Source organism: Dermochelys coriacea, chromosome 27 (assembly GCF_009764565.3).
Source record: "Dermochelys coriacea isolate rDerCor1 chromosome 27, rDerCor1.pri.v4, whole genome shotgun sequence".
Classification (NCBI taxonomy): domain Eukaryota; kingdom Metazoa; phylum Chordata; order Testudines; family Dermochelyidae; genus Dermochelys; species Dermochelys coriacea.
In genome coordinates this window covers 13,101,659-13,115,752 of record NC_050094.1, presented here as the reverse complement: position 1 = coordinate 13,115,752, position 14,094 = coordinate 13,101,659, and the positions used below count along the sequence as shown (strand labels likewise).

The following is a 14,094-nucleotide window of genomic DNA, read 5'->3' as shown; positions in this document are numbered from 1 at the left end:
GTGAAACAGCTCTTTGTGGGGGCATGACTCCTCCCGAGACAGGTTTCTTTTGGTTTAACCTTGTGCTGTGTGTTGGTTCAGCTGGAGTCCCTGGTGCTTGGCTGCATTGCAGCTGATTTGCGTTCTGGTATTTCCATCCTTTACTTGGCCGGGTGTGCAGCAGAGCCTGGCTCCTTGTCGGCTCCTCCCCCAGTCCTACTTCCTAACGCGGGCTGTGAGAGCCTGCTGGGTGCTGTCCCAGCTCACCGGGCTGGGGGGGCCTAGGGGAAGCTCCACACACCAGCAAACCGAAGGCGAGGAGCCAGCCTGATGCAAACATCCCGGCTCCTGCAAGCCCAGGATAATCCTTGGCTCCCTCGCTGCCGGGATTTCCTGTGCACAGGTATATTGGGAAGTCATTGTCCAAAATATTGCCAGGGACCTGGAGTGATTGGTTTGTAGGGAAGCAAGGGATGCTCCCTAGGAGGGCTTGGGGGCACTCTGCACCCGAGGAATTGGCAGGGCAAGAATCCCTGCTCGTGACAGATACGCCAGGTCCTGGTGGCAGTCGTTCCTCCATCCAGAGAGCATTTTGTAGAGGCTGACGTAGGACCTGCTTCCACTCGGTCACTGAAATGCAGCCACCTCGGGGGTGGAATGTGCAGTCTGTGCACAGCACGGCCGGAAGGGAAGGAGAATCCCGTGGAAGAGTGACACTTTGAGGACAGAGAGTAACTCGCCTCATTGGAACTGGCCAGAACCACGGAGACTTGCCTTTCCATCAGGAGTAGTCCCTTGACATCAGCCACATTGGCCACAATGAGTTGCTGTCGCTTCAGCTGCGAGCTGTGCGTTGGCTGGGCTGCTCGCGTTCTCTTAGGGTGCCTTTGCTTGGGGCCTCTTTCCAGGTGATCCTCTCAGAGTCCAGCCCCACGGGTGAGGTGCCATTCTTCGAGACCTGGATGCAGACCTGCATGCCGGAGGAGGGGAAAATCCTCAACCCAGATCACCCCTGCTTCCGGCCTGATTCAACAAAGGTGGAATCGCTGGTTGCTCTGCTGAACAGCTCCTCGGAAATGAAGCTGGTGTACGTAGCTCCCGTGTGTGTGTGTGGGGGCGGGGGGCAGGGACCTGACTCCCACCCATACTCCAGCCTGGGCTGAGCTAGATTCCCAACAGAGCAGTTTGCTTGAGCCCACTCCCCTCTCAAACAGCTACCAGAACCCAGCCTAGGCTGAGGGCCAACAGCGCGGCTTGCCCGTGGGACCCATGTCTTGCCAGTACATGTCTTGCTTCTTTGGGCTGGTAGGGTCGTGGTGAGTGAGCGTTTAAAGGTATCCTGTGCCCCTGACCAGGCTTCCCTCTGTTTCTCCCTCCCCCTCCTGGCAGGCAAATGAAGTGGCATGAGGCATGTCTCAGCATCTCGGCAGCCATCCTGGAGATCCTCAATGCCTGGGAGAACGGCGTGCTCACCTTTGAGTCGATCCAGGTAGTTGCGCCGTTGGCTCCTCCCTGGGCACCTTAGGGGAGCCCTCCCCCACTGGGATAGAGCCGAGGCACAAACATCCCTGGGCTGGGTGTTTCCAGAAGGCAGGTTTGCAAATGTTCGCCTCACAGAATCACCCGAAGCCCGAGCGGATCCCGGGGGCCGAACGCCCTTCTTGCTCTGAATACCGCCCCTCTAGGATAGGGGTTCAGCACAGTGGGATGGGGGTGGGGGAGCGAGCGAGAGAGAGAGAGAGAGAGAGAATCCTGGGTTACCGGACCTGGTAAACAGGAACGTCTGTCTCTAGAACAGCCAATCCAGCATCTTTCACCAGCCTTCAATTAAAACAAAGAAACCATGCTTGTAATATCACCACTCACCATAAGTGTGATCTGTTTGTCACCTGCTCAGTAGTACCAGCCTTCACAATGTAAGTGTCTAATGCCAGTGAAATTGGATGCGGGTGTAAACTCTTGGTTAGGACAGAATCCTTTGTCCTGCATTGTGGGGTCCAGATTTTGCTCTTTGGTGGGAGCTTTCCCCACTGGGGATTTACACCTCCTCTCAGACACTTTATTGCAAAGCGTATCTCTTGCTCCTCAGCAGTCAGACACCTCCAGAGAGCAAAACTAACAAACGTCCAGCCCTTTGGTAGGGTGGAGACACGTACAAAATCCTGCCCTGCTTGCTCCCCTGTGACCTTGGGCGAGGTGCTGCTCCTCTCTGTGCCTCAGTTTCTCCATCTGTAGTGGGGGATCTCGACACTGATCCTGCCCCACTCTATCAAGTGCTCTGCGGTCTGGGGAGAAAGAGCACCATAGAAACGCTGCGTACGACCATTTGCTTTCAGCACTTGCCACCGAGGGGCTGGTCCAAGCTTTCCCCCTGCCTTCAGCAGGGATTGGGCAAGGCCCTGGGGCGAGACCCACCCCCCTGAAACGGATGGAGTTGCACCAGGGGTGGATTTGGCTCTGTTGCTTCAGGACCCCCTAGCGATGTGAAACAGAGCAGTGTCTTTGGAAAGTGGGCGGGGCTGCATTTGTGTCTTGTGCAGAACCTCAGCCGTCTGCCTGTGTCTCGCCCTCAGAAAATCACAGATAACATCAAAGGGAAGGTGTGCAGCATGGCCGTGTGCGCCATGGCCTGGCTGGTGGCCCATGTCCGCATGCTGGGCTTGGATGAGCGAGACAAGTCGCTACAGATGATCCGGCAGCTGGCCACATCCCTGCAAAGCGAGAACACGCTGCAGTTCTACAACGAGCGGTGAGGGGGGCGGTCACGTGGGGAAAGACAGCAGCCATGGGGCTGGGGCCTTGTCTCCGGAGGGCTCTATTTCCTGCCTCTTGTAGCTTTAAATCTCAAACTGGACGTTGCCGGAAGGAGGTCTCTGCAGAGAGCAGGCTGTGGGTGCGGGTGCCCTCTCATTCAGCCTGCTCTGTGTGTCTCTTTGCTTCCCAGCGTGGTGATAATGAGCTCCATCCTGGAGCACATGTGCGCCGACGTCCTGCAGCAGACAGCCACGCAGATCCGATTCCCCTCCACGGGGACGGACCCCATCCCTTACTGGAACCTACTGCCCCCTAAGAAGCCCATCAAAGAGGTCCTGATGGGCGTGTTCACCAAGGTGCTGGAGAAGGGCTGGGTCGACAGTCGCTCCATTCACATCTTCGACACGCTGCTGCACATGGGGGGTGTCTACTGGTTCTGCAACAACCTGGTCAAGGTATGTACCGGGGGACGGGGGGGCAGTGTCATAGCACCAGGGGGCTGTATGTAGAATGGTGCCAGGTTTACAGATGGGGAAACTGAGGCACAGATGGCGGGGGTGTTGGAGGAAGTGGCAAGTTGACGGCTGAGCTGGGAATAGAACTCAGGAGTTCTGACTCCCAGACCTCTGCTCTAACCATTACATTATGCTGCCTCCCTTTTGCTGCCCTTTCTGGATGTGCACAGGTAATGTGTGATGCTTGCAGGAGTGACAGCCATGGCTACCAGAGATCCCCGTGTCCATGGCAATAGTGGCAGGGCTGCCAATCTACTCCCCACTCCTTGATTTGTTCCCCACCATCTCCTGCTAGGAGCTGTTGAAGGAAACCCGCAAGGAGCACACGCTGCGGGCAGTGGAACTCCTCTACGCCATCTTCTGCTTGGACATGCAGCAGCTGACGTTATCCCTGCTGGGCCACATCCTGCCCAGCCTACTCACCGATTCCTCCAAGTGGCACACCCTGATGGACCCGCCTGGCAAGGCCCTTGCCAAGTAAGGGAACCACCCGGCCTGCCTCTGTCTGGGTCCCTTTGACAGACATGTACTGAAGAGTCCTGCTTTTAGAGCTGGGGGGTGGGGGGAGACTGAGGATCCCTGCTGGAGGTGACCCATGCTCTCCTGGCAAGTCAGTGGCATACCTGGGACTAGAACCCAGGCATCCTGCTTGCCCATTCCCCTGCTCTAGACACTGCCTCCCTCCCTCAAAGCAATGACTAAGCAAATCTGGCTGGGCTAGCAGGAGGCATGAAGTCTCCTGGATTGTGTGTGTGAGGCTCAGTGGGGAGAGCCATGGGGGCGAAGGGGAAGCGATAAGCTGCCATGTCATGTTGGGAAGCTCATGCTGTCGATGACGCTACCCCCAAACAATGAGCCAGCCATGGAGGCAGGAACCCACATCCTTTTGAGCACCGGTCCGCTGTGCTGCTGGGGTGATGCTGAATCCAGGGAACCCGCCCCCTGCAGTTCACACTGCTTTCCTTTCCCGTGATTCTCACGCTAGGCTCTCTGTGTGGTGCGCCCTGAGCTCCTACTCCTCCCACAACAAGGGCCAGGCATCAGCCAGGCAAAGGAAGAGGCACCGAGAGGATATTGAGGTGTGTGTATGTTGGGTGCAAAGTCTGTGGGTTGCATGGATCTATATCCTGTGGCCAGTGCATGTCCGGGCAAACCCATCTTAAGCAGCCACTCGGGATGGGCTGGAAGCCGGGTTGTTTTCGGGAGAGCTGGTTTTCTAGTAAAGAGAAGGTTGCCATCTCTCGGGGATACTTTGGGGTTGGCTGGTGAAGTTTGCTCTCTTGACCGTTTTCGCACACACATGTGCTTACGGTGATCCTTGCTGCCATGCAAGCTGCGTGTAAAAATCCCCCACCTGGCCACATGCCTTGCACTTGGTTTCATCCAGTCGTGCTGCACCCTGCCCCCAGGGAGGGGTGTGACTGTGAGGCCGGCCTGGATAGCAGCCAAGCTGGGAGACCTTCCTGGTGCTAGGAGTGCCCAGCGAGCTGCAGCTCAGCCCTGCCTGAATCTTCTGCTTTCCCCCTCCCCAGGATTACATTAGCCTGTTCCCACTGGACGACACCCAGCCGTCCAAGCTCATGCGCTTGCTGAGCTCCAACGAGGAGGACGCCAATGTTCTGTCCAGCCCTAGTAAGTGAAATTGTGGCACCAGCTTCCCAGAGGCCATGTGGCCTGCGGGCTGGCATTGGGAGTGGAGATCAGGGCATCAGGAGGCCCTGGTTCTGTTCCTGACTTTCTTCCACCGATGATACCTGGCCTCAGCCAATCACTTCATTGCCTCTGTTTGGTCTGGGGCTATTAATGCTGACCCACCTGCTTCATGGGTGACTTGCTTAATATTTGAATGTGTCAGTTGCTGAATCAATGCAAAGTGCTTGTCTTATTTGTGAATCTGTGCAGCTGAGGTGGCTGAGATTGGAGGGTGCTCAGCCCCTCACGGATTCAGGCTTTCTATGTCGTGTGACTGTCAGTGGGGTGACAGCGTTCTCTGTGCCCTGCACTGCAGTGCAGCTGCCTCTTGTTTGGAACGCAGCCATTCAGTGTCTTCAGAGGCGAACTGCAGAAAGCCGTAAGCAACAGAATGGGGATGCACTGTGACCCCAGTCTGGGGATTAGATGGAGGAGAAGTTGAGGAAGGTTTAGAGACTTCACTAAAGAGGCTTTTGTGACTTGAAGCAGAAATGAAGGCTGGGCTTATGCCTCAGTTTGCTTCCTTACGGTGCATGAAGGACCTGGGTGGGGATGAGTGTTAGGAAGGCTGCCTTGCTTTTTAACACCTGTTTAACTCCAATGTCTCTCTCACACTTGAGAACAAGGGCTTTTTTGGTTAAATCTTCATCACGTTCGCCCTTTGCGTATGGGGCAGGAACTCTCTCTGCCAGCATCAGAGACCCCCACCCCGTGCTCCAGCCGAACTAGCGCTGGCAGGAGCTGACATTACTGGTACCTTTCAGATAAAAATGTACGGGTGTGGAATTTCACTCAGCCGCAGCCTTCATTAAAGAAGCAAAATGAAGTTAATTTTAAGAATTCCATGCAAGTCTCCTTGAATGTAACATTTGATTGTTACTGGTGTATGGATGAATAATCATTGCGACAGATCCAACAGGAAATGCATTCTGGGCTCTTGGCTTATATATAGCAGGATGTTACAGGTCAGAAATATGCTCGCTCAGATTCGCCTGAAGTGAATCAGAGATGCCCTTGCAATTCTCCAGCCCATCAATCTGTTGAGTAGTTTCCTTTCAGCACGTGTCCTTTAAACCGGTGGTTTCTCATGGTTTTGTTGCTGTTTAAACACGCATGACCTTCTGTGTGGTTTTCCCCTTATTTCACCGTCTTTCCTGTTCTTTCTTTCAATGTGCCTTTTTCTCCCCTTTTCCATGACATGTAGGGTGTTTTTTTAATTTGCTGTGACGGAGCAGTTATTTGGAAATCCTGCTTCCTGAGTTTACCCGTAGTTCTCGAGCAATTTGCATGGGAATATGCTTTTTATTGACATCCTTAGCCACTTGTCCGGTCCTGCGTGATCTCAGAAGCTAGGCAGAATTAGGCCCAATCAATATTTGAATGTGAGACCTCCTGAGAAAATTTAAGCTGCTGTAGGAAGTGAGGTTGGTGAGCCAATAGGTAGCACACTGTGATCCAGTACTGAACAAGGGGCACTGGGCTGCTCTGGGTTGTCGAATGGGCAATCTTCTGGCTGAGATGTAAACCCACAGTTCAGACTGCCTTGGCTATTCTAGGTCCCGTAGTCCTTTTTCCTGAAAGTTGCAGTGTTAAACTCTGGTATCTTGGTCAAACTTTAACTCCGATGATAGAATTCTGCCTTCTAAAGAACAGTGCGGTTAGGCTCTGGAACAGGCTTGCACAGGAGGTTGTGGACTCCCCCTAATCAAAGATTTTTAAGAACAGTTTAGACAAATGCCTGTCCAGGATGGTCTAGATTCACTTGGTCCTTCCTCAGCTCAGCGGCTGGACTTGATGACCTCTCAAGGTCCCTTTCAGCCCAGCGTGTCTATGAACCCTCCTGTCCCCAGTTATGACATTTAAGTAAGTGATCAGTAACACCCTGCCCTGTCATGCAGTGTTGTTGTGAGGCTGTTAAACAGCTGCCGTGTTCCTCCCCAGAGCTGGCTGATTTCAGTGCTGGTGATGTGAACCATAAAAACAAGATGTGCATCAGTTGAATTTTATCAAGTACTTTGGCACGAAAGGCACTATATAAATGTTCTACTGCTTTATGTTAATTATGATTTTACTGAGTGTCAGTTCAGAGCCATTATTCAAACCAGAACAGATGTGGATTGCTGGGGAAATGAAGACCGATATATCTTTGTAATAAACACTGTTAAGCGTTGCCTGCCTCGCTGGCTTTCAGGAAGCACCATAAACAGCTGGGCTTGTGCAACAGTGAAGCACAGAGACGCATCCAAAAATTAGCCATGGCATTTTTTAATCCAATCCCAGAATGCCTAAAATCCTGTGATACATCTAATTGACCTACAGTAATATTAACGATAGGAGCCAATGAGCAATAACCAATCCCCTCAATGTGGTGATCAACATAGAAATCCAGGTGATGAGATCAAACAAACAGTGTGTTTGTGTGGTGGGTCTGAATTTCCAGCGTGGTCGCAGAAACAAGTTTTCTCCTACTCCAGCATTGGAATGGGCTAACATGGTAACTCAAATCCACATGTGTGTTGTCTTCAGAGATCATCATCTTAACACCTCGCATTTGGAGCCAGCGTTGGATCTTGCTCCGAATCTCATAGCTCCCCTTTCTGCCTGATGGACCAAACCAAAGCCCTGGACCCAAACACCCCCAAAGGCTGGGAAAGCTTCAAGGGAGCTTTCTGCCTTTGATTGTGTTAGAGCAGTGATACTCAGACTGAGCCTGGAGAGCCGCAAGTGGCTCTTTAATGTGTCTCTTGCAGCTCTTTGCAGCACTGGTTAATAACTTAGATTGGTTAATAATTACATCACACAAGCAGGATGCTTTTACTATGTTATTAACCAATTAAGTTATCAACTTGCACTATGCTATTAACTTATTTTCTGTGAGTAGAAATATTTAGTTTATATATATTTCTATCATACTGTTTAAATATGAATATATAGTATTGTAGTAAATGAGACAATGAATTCACATGACTGGCGCTTTTGGGTAATGTTAATCATTAATTTGGCTCCTGAATCGCTGAGGTCTGAGTATCACTGTGTTAGAGACAAAATTGAGGGTTTGGGGAAGGCATCTTATGTGCCCCCCCATTGAGGGTGGAGGGAGACCCCTCAAGTGGCAGAGCAAAGCACACCCGCAGGTGGGCTCTGTACAGCAGCAGTTTTCAGCTGTCCCTCTCCGCAGGGATGGGGATGCATCTGGCTTGGTTTTCTCCATGGTCCTGCGGTGTTCAGATTAGGAAGGGGCAGTTGTCCCTGATCTTGCCTGGGGTGGAACATTGGCAGCTGTGGTTGAGCGCAGGTGCCCAGTGGGGTTATTCCTCCTGACCGGGGTGTGTTCTCCTCTGCAGCAGATCGTTCGATGAGCAGTTCGCTGTCTGCCTCCCAGCTTCACACCGTCAGCATGAGGGACCCTCTCAACAGAGTCCTAGGTGAGTCCCAAGCGGGAGTTGGTCCCCAGACTTGATAAGGAGGGTTGCATGGACTCTCCAGGAGCGTAGGCCTGGATTGGATCAGGCATTGGCCTGTCAGGTCGGGTATCCTGCCCACAGCTCCCTTTGCAGGAGAGGAAGGTGGAATCAGTCCCTGTCGTGTTGAGCGGCACCTGGTCAGTTGCCGTGTATGGGCTCCCCAGGGAGGTGCCTTTTTGAACTGGCTTTGCTTTCGTAGTCACTGCTCCTGTTGATTCCCCTCGGTGTGGACCTGGCTTGCGTCCCTGTGTGGCAGGCTCGCAGCATGGATCCCTTCCCACCGGTGGCAGCAGAGCACTGGCTGGTCTCCTTAACGCAGGGGTTGGGTACGTTTTCTGCTGTAAAGCCCTTCTGGTGCTGACTCCTCTTGAGCAGCCTGGCAGAGTCAGGTGCCCTGATACAGCAGGTGTCCATGAGCGGGTGAGCATGGTGCACCCCAGCCCCTTGGTAGGAGACCCCAGTCCCCAGGTGCTGAAGGCACCGCCCAGCCCTTTGCCAATCCTGAGCTGATCCTGAGGCTACAAATACTCGTCTGTTTCCCCTCCTCTCCAGCAAACCTCTTCCTGCTGATCTCTTCTATCCTGGGAGCCAAGACAGCTGGCACACACACCCAGTTCGTCCAGTGGTTCATGGAGGAGTGCGTGGACTGCTTGGAGCAGGGCAGCCGCGGCAGCATCCTGCAGTTCATGCCCTTCACAATGGTGAGTCCTGCTCCTGCTCCACCGCCCCTGCTGAGAACTCTGACCCAGCCCCCCGTGTGGCAGACCCATGGGCTTCACTCTGCAGTGCCCGGGCCTGGCCCTGCTGTGGCATGGAACTCCCAGCGATCTGGGGTCAGGCCACTTGCCTCTGGAGCCTGCTTGCTCGTCATCCCAGCTTGGCACAACGTAAGGCCTGGTCAGACCTATAACTCCTCACCGTGATGGAGTGGAGGTTGGAGGGTCAGTAATGTACACTGTGGGCAACTTGGGTGATTGCTAGTGTTGGACTGACTCAGGGAAGCCAGTTATATGGGGCAGGGTCTCCGGCCAGTATCTGGGCCTCGGCCTAACAGAGAAGGCTCGGTTGTTATAGCAGCTCGGTCCCGTTGCCTGAGACAAAGTTGGTCTTGTGTTCTCAGCTTTACCATTGATTCGTTGTGTGACCTTGGGCACCTAGCATGCCTACTCCCGTGCCTCAGTTTCCCCTTCTGAACAATGGGGTTAATCCCCGCTTTGCAGGGGGTTGTGAGGCACAAAGTGCATTGAGATCCTCTGATTGGACTCTCTAGAGATGGGCAAAGCATCGCTGTTATTGTGGGTACCTGATTTGCTAGCACCGAAGAGCAGCCCCATAAGTTGCCTCTAGCCGCAGGAGTTGCAGCGAGGTCGTCTTTGGGCTCAGACTCCTGTATCTTAACCCACTGGCAGCAGGGTCACCTCCCTTTACTAGCCTGGCTCATGTCCCACTGTCTGGCTCAGATGACCTGCATGCTGGTAGCTTTTGCATGTGCTATTCTGAGCCCTCTCTCTAGACCACCGGCACATCCAACGCTGCCTTCAGTCATCCATTTTTCTCCTCCCCTCTCTCTCTGGGCAGGTGTCAGAGCTGGTGAAAGTGTCCACCATGTCCAGTCCCAAAATTGTCCTGGCCATCACAGATCTCAGCTTGCCTCTGGGTCGCCGGGTCGCTGCCAAGGCCATTGCCGCTTTGTGAACACGGCTCCCCCTTCTGCGATGCTGGGTGAGGGGAAGGTGGGACAGAAGCCAGGGGAGCTGACAATGGATCATCTCTGGCTGCATGGACCCTGCCTGTTCTCCATGCCAGGGGGACACCACTGCCGTGGAGCAGACTCCGAGTCACCAGTGGACCCTGAGTCTAGCAGTGCCTCACTCCCAGGAACAGCCTGGGTGGCTGGAGAAGCAGCTTTCCCCAGCGCTAGGCATTTTGGAGGTACCGTTCTTTCCAGCCCATGTGGGGTTGTGGTTCCCTATCGTCTGCTGGTGCCGCATGCTGTTGGCTGTTCTTGGATCTTTTTTCCTAATATTTTAAGACCTAGGTTTTTTTATTCTCATAAAGCCCAGATGCTTGGGACTTTCCTAATAGCCTTTGTGCCAAGACGTGGCATCTCGAGAGACTGATGGTTTCCCTGGGGGCGCAGTAGCTCGTATATTTCACCACTTGCTGTTGGATCTGCGGAGTTGCAACTGAGTCCTGGACACGGGAACCGGAGCTGAAGAATGGCTCCGGGGACCCCACAGCTGCACAACGCCTTTTTGCCTCCAGCACGTGCAGCTTTATCTGCTTCATCCATGGACTGGTGATTCTGAAACAAATGTGTCATGGGCCTTCATCTCCAAATACCCAACTGAACAACAGCCACACGACGTCTTGTCGATAGCAAAGGTGGCACCTGCTGCGAGTTACAGATCCCAGGGGTTTCTGCAGTGGTATTTTTAAATCTATAGGGGAGGCATAACTATTTTTGCTAGATAAAAAGGGGGTGTTGTGGTGATTTCTTCTGTAGCCTTCTCTGGCATGATCCTCTGCTGATTTGGGAGTCTTCAAACTTTGCAGCTGCCATGGCTCTGCAGTCAAAATGTTGCAGCAGACAATTCCTAAGTTTTGCTAAGATAAGCAGCTAGAACAGTGCAAGGGAGGGCAGATACTGCACTTCTGTCGCAGGGGGAAGTGGTGGCACTTAGTGCTTGTGCAGGACTGCAAGTAATATGATGGCTTGGAGCCACCTCGTTGCTGTGCCCGCTTCCCCCACCCAGCTCTGCTGATGCTCCTCAGCCTGATCTGCTGCAGCCCCTGTCCCAGGCCTGTCCTGAGCAGGTGCTGCCAATCAGTCCAGATATCACTGCGGCGCTCCGCAATACATGCCCTCACTGAGACCTGGGCAGAGATGAACCAAATTCACTTCTGCCACCTGATGCAAGCTGAGTTCAAGTCTGTGGGCAACGATGGTTCATCCCATGTGATGCCAGAGGGGGAATTTCAGCATGGAATTTTCTATCACGCCTTCATAGGTTGAAACGCTCATTCCTTTCTGCTGGCCAGTGTATTTCTGACACCCTGTAAGATACCTGTGTGTGCTACAACTGACTTGTACCATGTCTAATGATTCTTCTCCTGGGCTTGAATAAACCTACAATAAACCCCCCGAGAGCAGATCATTTTCTGTGGCATTTCTCTCCTGTCGCCAAGCAGAGGAAGGAACTAGCGGTTCTGAGGTACAGTATACTGAAGAGCAAGTGTACCCTACAACTTTCAAATGTTCCTTCTCTCTCAATTCAGCCTGGTGCTTTTCTCCCCCTTCCTGTAACGCAGCCTTATTGTGCAGCAGCTCTTGCCTGCTTTTCCCAGCTGTTCATGAAGCCAGCCCAAAATCTGCCCATTCCCCTCTCCTGGTGGAATGCATCACGACGGGAAAGCGGGGTAGAATGGTTTAATGCAACCTTAATGTAGGGGAGTCTGGAGCTTGTCTTCCCCAACCAGAGGAAACCAACATTGCTTGCAAGACGAAAGGATTCTTGCACTTGCTGAAGCCTTGCCCAGCGTTCCATCCCAGAGGCAGCAGCATTATCTCAATCTGTATTATCTGTAATTCCCTTTGGACTCTGTTTTATGTCCAATAGATTTATACTTTATCGATCCCTTTTGCTTTCAGATCTGCGGTTCATGACTCTTGCATACAAGATCGATTTTAAAAATAAAAATACCACTCTATGCATAGATCCTGTTCTCTCCTTAGAGTGAGGTAGAGCCCCCAAAACTGCCTACAGCTCCCAGGGATATCAACGGACTTCCCCTCAGCTCTGACAAGTGCTTGGAAGCCAGAGCACCCTCTGAAATGTAATGTGAGCCTGCCTGGGGAGAGTGCTTCTGATAACCACTGCATGTGTTGCTTTATGGGGTCAGTGTCCAGCTGACTCGCGGTGGCAGTCAGGGATGCTGGACTGAGCTGTCCTAGGAAATCCCTGTGACTGAGTGAGCATGACAGTGGCTCGTGTGGATGAACCCCCGGATCAAGCATACGAGTAATTGTAAGGTCCTTTTGTTACAGCACTCCCTTGTCAGTGCTGGCGTGAGAACAGAGATTTGATTCCGGGTAGTCGTTTGCCTGGAGTAAATCGCTCACAGCTCCTTTTAATCGCCCAGCCCTGGGCTTGGTCAGACTGCAACCGTGCTGAGTTGCCTGGCGTATTATCGTATCGCCCACAGGCTGAGTGGGAGCGGTTGGCTTGGCTGAGGTTTTGCTGGTGTGTCTTTTCTTCGCACACGTGATTTGCTCGAGACAGGAAAGTGAAAAGAATAGTCGCTGAGGGGCTCCTTTAGTATTAACACTTGGCTTTCCCTGTTAGCCTCTCAGTAACTGGGCCCTTCCCCTTAAGTTCCCTCTGTCCTCAAGCTCTGATCCATCCCATTTCAAGTGCACAGTGGAGCTTGCCGTGTGGCTATCCTGACACGGGGCTCTCTGCCCAATTCCAGCCAGATAAAGACACCATTGACCCCTGCTTGAAACTGGAGTGAGCTGCTGTGGTGCAAATTGTGCCAGTCCTTGTCCACATCTAGTGGCTGCCCCAATGCAAACATTGATGGCTGGGATTGGGGAAAATCTCTAGGCTCGGGGAGGGTCTATTAGATTCCCCTCTGGCGAATTTGTACAAATCTCTGCTGTGTTAATTGGTCTTTTACCCAGAAATCTTGTCTTATTGTGTCAGATCGCTGGTCCTTCTCACTAGTATCCTGGCTCTGAAACTGACTAGCTACTGCTTGTTGAGTGGGGAAGTGAAATGTTAACACCTGGCTGGCTGGGCAGTGTTACCCAAGGTGGGGGAGGTTGGCGGACTCCGTGCCCTCTGCAGCCATTTGCTGGTCAGATGGGTGGCAGATTTGCAGCGAGAGACTCTCCCTATCGAGGTGGCAGTTCTGGCACTTATCAGCATTGTCATCTTTGGGAAGAGTACCTAGGGGCTAGCTCAGTGCACAACCTGACTCTCTTCAGAGTAGCAGCCGTGTTAGTCTGTATTAGCAAAAAAAAAAGGAGTACTTGTGGCACCTTAGAGACTAACAAATTTATTTGAGCATAAGCTTTTGTGAGCTACAGCTCACTTCATCGGATGCGTTTGGTGGAAAATGCACCAAACACATCCGATGAAGTGAGCTGTAGCTCACGAAAGCTTATGCTCAAATAAATTTGTTAGTCTCTAAGGTGCCACAAGTACTCCTTTTCTTTTAACCTGACTCTTGTAAGCTCTCTACCTAATGATCTCCACTCCTGGTCACAGCTGGAGCGAACAGGCCAAAGATATCAGTGCCATGAGTGGAGTCTCCGAATTCGTCCATTTGCCTGGATCTGTCGTTCTAGTTTGTCCTCGGGGGTTGTAGCACAGCTGAGAAGGGTGGACCCCTATTCTGGAACCTGCCGTATGGACCTTTCCACGCAAAGCAATCTTTCTTACTCTGGCTATGTCCATGCAACGTGCCCAGAGAGTGGATTCACCGCTAAGCAATTCCATTAAAAAGGATGCACAGAAATTTCTGCTGGGAAATGTCCATTGGGATTCCTTGCTGAACACCGCCCGTGATTCATGCACACGTCTGATTCAGGCAGTGAGCCATTGCTGAAGCAGCACAGCCCGGAATGGAACGTGCCCCTGACGCAGCCCTGCTTTGGAAATTCAACTCCTGTCTTGGAATTGGCC

At 52.5% G+C, this 14,094-nt stretch overlaps 1 protein-coding gene across 6 annotated transcripts in view; it reads left to right on the top strand.

The window, feature by feature from the left end:
- Positions 1-12,055, top strand: part of MED24 (mediator complex subunit 24) — a 34,917-nt gene extending 22,862 nt beyond the window's left edge. For 3 of the 6 annotated variants that reach the window (XM_038385447.2, XM_043503321.1, XM_038385448.2), the window contains 10 exons: positions 888-1,066; positions 1,369-1,468; positions 2,553-2,728; positions 2,924-3,188; positions 3,544-3,725; positions 4,234-4,327; positions 4,781-4,880; positions 8,285-8,365; positions 8,957-9,105; positions 9,983-12,055. In XM_038385447.2, the coding sequence (XP_038241375.1) occupies positions 888-1,066; positions 1,369-1,468; positions 2,553-2,728; positions 2,924-3,188; positions 3,544-3,725; positions 4,234-4,327; positions 4,781-4,880; positions 8,285-8,365; positions 8,957-9,105; positions 9,983-10,099 (1,443 nt within the window). In that variant the 3' untranslated portion in view covers positions 10,100-12,055. The remainder of the gene's footprint in view (positions 1-887; positions 1,067-1,368; positions 1,469-2,552; positions 2,729-2,923; positions 3,189-3,543; positions 3,726-4,233; positions 4,328-4,780; positions 4,881-8,284; positions 8,366-8,956; positions 9,106-9,982) is intronic. The other 3 variants (XM_043503323.1, XM_043503322.1, XM_038385445.2) reach the window with 2 other exon arrangements.
- The last annotated feature ends 2,039 nt before the right edge of the window (positions 12,056-14,094 follow it).